The sequence below is a fragment of the Camponotus vicinus genome, unplaced genomic scaffold (assembly GCF_025532165.1).
Source record: "Camponotus vicinus isolate PSW18456_S1 unplaced genomic scaffold, iyCamVici1.0 SCAF_1, whole genome shotgun sequence".
NCBI lineage: Eukaryota > Metazoa > Arthropoda > Insecta > Hymenoptera > Formicidae > Camponotus > Camponotus vicinus.
This window is the reverse complement of record NW_028141945.1, coordinates 37121882-37126014: the sequence shown is the minus strand read 5'-3', so window position 1 is coordinate 37126014 and position 4133 is coordinate 37121882. Positions and strand designations below refer to the sequence as shown.

The 4133-nt window shown below is 42.4% G+C and overlaps 1 protein-coding gene across 1 annotated transcript; it reads right to left on the bottom strand.

Moving 5' to 3' along the window:
- Window positions 1-256: 256 nt before the first annotated feature.
- Window positions 257-3899, bottom strand: LOC145965016 (uncharacterized). The gene is made up of 3 exons (XM_083088265.1): window positions 3012-3899; window positions 2569-2712; window positions 257-591 (listed from the first exon to the last, which is right to left on the bottom strand). The coding sequence occupies exons 1-3, from the start codon at window positions 3084-3086 to the stop codon at window positions 328-330; spliced, it is 483 nt and encodes a 160-aa protein (XP_082944391.1). The 5' UTR covers window positions 3087-3899; the 3' UTR covers window positions 257-327.
- Between the last annotated feature and the right edge of the window lie 234 nt (window positions 3900-4133).

The following is a 4133-nucleotide window of genomic DNA, read 5'->3' as shown; positions in this document are numbered from 1 at the left end:
CTGTGTTATATAATTATATAAAAAAAAAATAAAAAATAAAATTAAAATTATATAAAAAAGGGGAAATTTAAATTTCCCCCTTAATCATTATTGTGTAATTTTATTTAAATATCAGAAAATTCAAGAAAATATGAAATGAAAAAATTCAGAAAAATTTATCCATCATCGATGGATCGTACATTTTAGAGTCACGCCTTTATTTATTAACTAAAGTAAACGCGTAACCGCGTAAATTTACCTCTCGTATGTGCTTCGCGCTGCTTCGAGAACGAGAGAGAGCCATTAGTAACGCTTACCCGGCATAAAGCGAGAAAAATGGCGGTCGAATTATTCCGGTGGCGGAGCCCACTGTGAACAAAGGTCCTTCGTCGCGAGGAGCCCGGTATATCCTCTTCGCGACGCAGACCCGCGGGGTTCCACCCCGTCGGTGCCGAACAAATCGAAGGCGACAACGCGACGGCACGGCTGGATCTGGATGCGGCTCGTTGCACGAGCCGTTCGTATAGATACCGGGCCATTAATCGATGCGATCGAGAGCCGAGCCCGTCGACGATCACCGAGAAATATACTGTAGCGGTTGCAGCGGTCATCCTTTAACATAACGAAGAAAAAAATTGGATAATTAATAACGCGCCTTAGAAGGCTTCCAGATTCCTCCCCCGATTGTGGCTTTTATTTAAAAATATCGCCGCTGCAGGAAGATTATATGTATTATAATTAATAATTTGTATCATCTAATAGATTTTTTATTAGAGATATTTAAACACTTGGACTAGTAGATAGGCGTGATGATTATCTGTGTTGAATAATGTCGAGTCTTGATCCTGATACTCCCTCGTCTTTTTATCCCTATTGATCGTCCTTTGCCTACATTTTACACGCCGCGTTAAGGAGGCTTTCAGCTCGCGGGTTTCCCAAAACCGCTCAGAGAAAGAGAGAGAAATCCACTTCCCGACCTCTTTCCGAGGTCGGGCACCTCTATTATTATCATTAGAATGATCACCTACGGACCTGTTCGCATTCGACGTCGGGCTGAGGTGCGCCACGAGGTCCCGGACAGAAAACATGGCTCTATTGTCACCAGGTCCCCGAGAGCTTCCGTAAAAGAATACAAATTTGAGAAAGTAGACTAGCGCGAGCACCACTAACCGCCTGCTGTGCAAACATCGGGAACGTTATAAAAATCCGGTTCGCTGCCTTTCAACCGAAGAGGCGACTGTTTAACAAACGTACCATCTATCTCGCCTCCACGTTTACATGGACCATACGAAACAGTTGCACAAGCGATAAGGACAAAAATTATAACGCCGGCCTTGGCCCGATAAATCTTGACAGCTGATCCAACGTCACGACACTTCGCATTCTTTAACTTTCGTAAACGAAAACGCGACGAAAGATACTTTTGAAAAATTCGAAATTTGAAAAGGAAGTAAAGTCGATCTTTTATCCGTCAATTTTTTGACTAATCGATTTTTTTTAAAATAAAATTATCCGGATCGCGAGTGAATTTCGAGTGGAAGTCGCACGTTTTTCACGAATTACGATTCGGAAATGCGAGAAAAGACAAGAGAAAATAATTTTACGATAATTTTGCAAATTTGGACTTTTCAGTTTGTATCTTCCCACAACACAGACGAGCAATTGCGACAGCAACAGAAAGCCGACGCGACGCTCTCTCATCCTCCTTTCGCATCCTACATTCAGCTTCCTGCTCTGTGATCTCAGGGCGCCTGTGTTTCATCCCTCTTGAAGTTAGCTAACAGCAGGATCCTGCACAATATAGTCGTGATTGCAAATCCGCTCGTTATCGTCAAAACTGTGCTCGACCTTACGAAAACCAGCCCCCGTTCCCCGCGCGCTCCCTTGTTTATCTCTCTCCATCTTCCTATCGCAATATACATCGTAATTTCTTTGACGAAATAAAAGTACTTTTCTTTCGTATTCGAATATTTTTTTTCTTCTTCGAATAATCATCGTCCATTTGGAAAGATTCGCGATGCTGGCAAGAACAAAGGAGAGAGTAGGGAACTTAATTTACTTCCTTAATTTACTTCTATTGCACACACATGCACATCTGAAAATCAGTTTTTCGCACAAAAGCGCTAATATATAGGACATTAATCTGAATTGTAATTAAAATCTAGTAAAAGTACAAGCTGTTTATCTGAGAAATGACAACAAAGTGAATCGAAAGATGCGCCATTAAAAACGGTTTTACGTATCATATCGAATCAATAATTGCGAGAATAAACTAAAGCACATATTTGCTTACGCACGAAATAAAAAAAAAGACGAAATGTGTGCCGGTGCAGGTCGAAACACATTTCTGTCAGAAAGAGCGATCAAATATTACCCGAGGAAACATTTCGATGATTGCACAGGTGCGAGAAGATCGATCTCTCCGACCGATCGACCCGTGAAATTATCTCTTCTGAATATTATATCGGCGAAATAATCGAAACACAGCTCTCGACGCACTTGACGCATCTAGTAGTCGGTAATCAATCGAGAGTTGTATCGAATTTCAACGTGTTAACGTAAATCCCCTATGAAATTTTTTACACTTGCCTTTGCATATCCTTCTAATACGATTGTCATGATCAAGAGTACGAAGATCACCACTCCCGATACTCGAGGATGGCCGATGACAAGGGTCGCATCAGGATAATAACAGACGAGTTTTGGTAGCGCATGCCGACGATTCCCGCTCACCTGTAATAGCACAGATCGTTTCGTCATCGAACGAGAATGCCACGATCTAAGTGATCTTTAATCACACTACTCTCTCTCCTTTTTTCAGAGATATCGATTAATCGCACGATTACATCAGATATTTTGTTAATTTATTTAACATGGGAGATACGAAAAATGTAGCAACACACGGTAACCAGATTAAACCAACATTGTCAACTATTGCACGACACGTGTATCTATCGCAACATGTACTTCCTTTTAGCCTGTACATAGTTAATTCACGCATATTCCCGTTCATCTTGGCCGTGTACACTTACGTGGACAGTATTTCCTGGGTGGCAGGATTTCTTAGCGATGGGAATGCGTCGTTTCCGCCTGGATCGCAGGTGCATCGGGGCCTCGAAGATCGGATAAAGCCGCGCCGATGATTCAGCGGGATGCGAGTCGGCTCGGCTCGGCGTACGCCGATAATATTCGCGATAATTAGCGACGCGAGAGATGCCACGCCGATAAAATCGTCTTTCGTCGATTGTCGATTGTCAGTTTCCATCGTGGGACCGCCAGCTCTAAAAATCGAGTCATGCTATCGAAAACGATCTCCGTGTCCGTTCGCGATAACAGCATAACGCGGCACCATCAGATGCAAATTAAGATGCGGCACTTTCTTCGAGTATCAAGAATTAAATATATATTGCAAATCGTCAAAATATACGGGCGCTTGACCCTCACCACGAGTGATCGATAAGATCACAGTCGACGTGCTCGCGTGGGATGAAAATCGTTCTGGCAGGATCGTCGCCAGAGATCGCAGGACACCGCGGACAGGAGCGTGCAAAAGGACCGATATTACATAATGTAATAGCGTAAGGTCACGTGTCGGCGTTCGAAGCCCCGGAATGAGATTCATTCGGGACCCACCCGGATCTCTCTCGATTGTCGGGGGTGCTCGGTAGAAAGGGGGCTCGACGAGCCGTCGTCGCGCCGAGAAACGCGAATAGCTACGTGGGTTTCATCCCTCTCGAGTCAACGTTCACAATGAACCTCTGTAATCCGATTATTCCTTTCGAACCAGCGAACACAGCCACTTCCGCCTCGCGTCGATAAGCTCCCATATCGCTATTGTCACCACGAGATGCATCGCGAAAAAAATGTTGAATCCTTTCCACGCACAAAGTCAAAGGCGAGTACGCAGAAAAAAAAGGACATTCTTGTTTTGAAAATATATTTAGCTTTAACATGGAAATCTTGAAATGAGATTATATTGCGTTAATTAAAGAAAAATATAATTGCTTGAATAATTGCTTACTTGAATGAAGCCATTTTATATAGTTCGATCAAGAAAAATATGTTCTTATGATTTAAAATTTAATTTTCTTGAATGGAAAAAAAACAATGTTAGATAGAGAAAATAACATTTTTAAATCAAAGATTAGAATTTT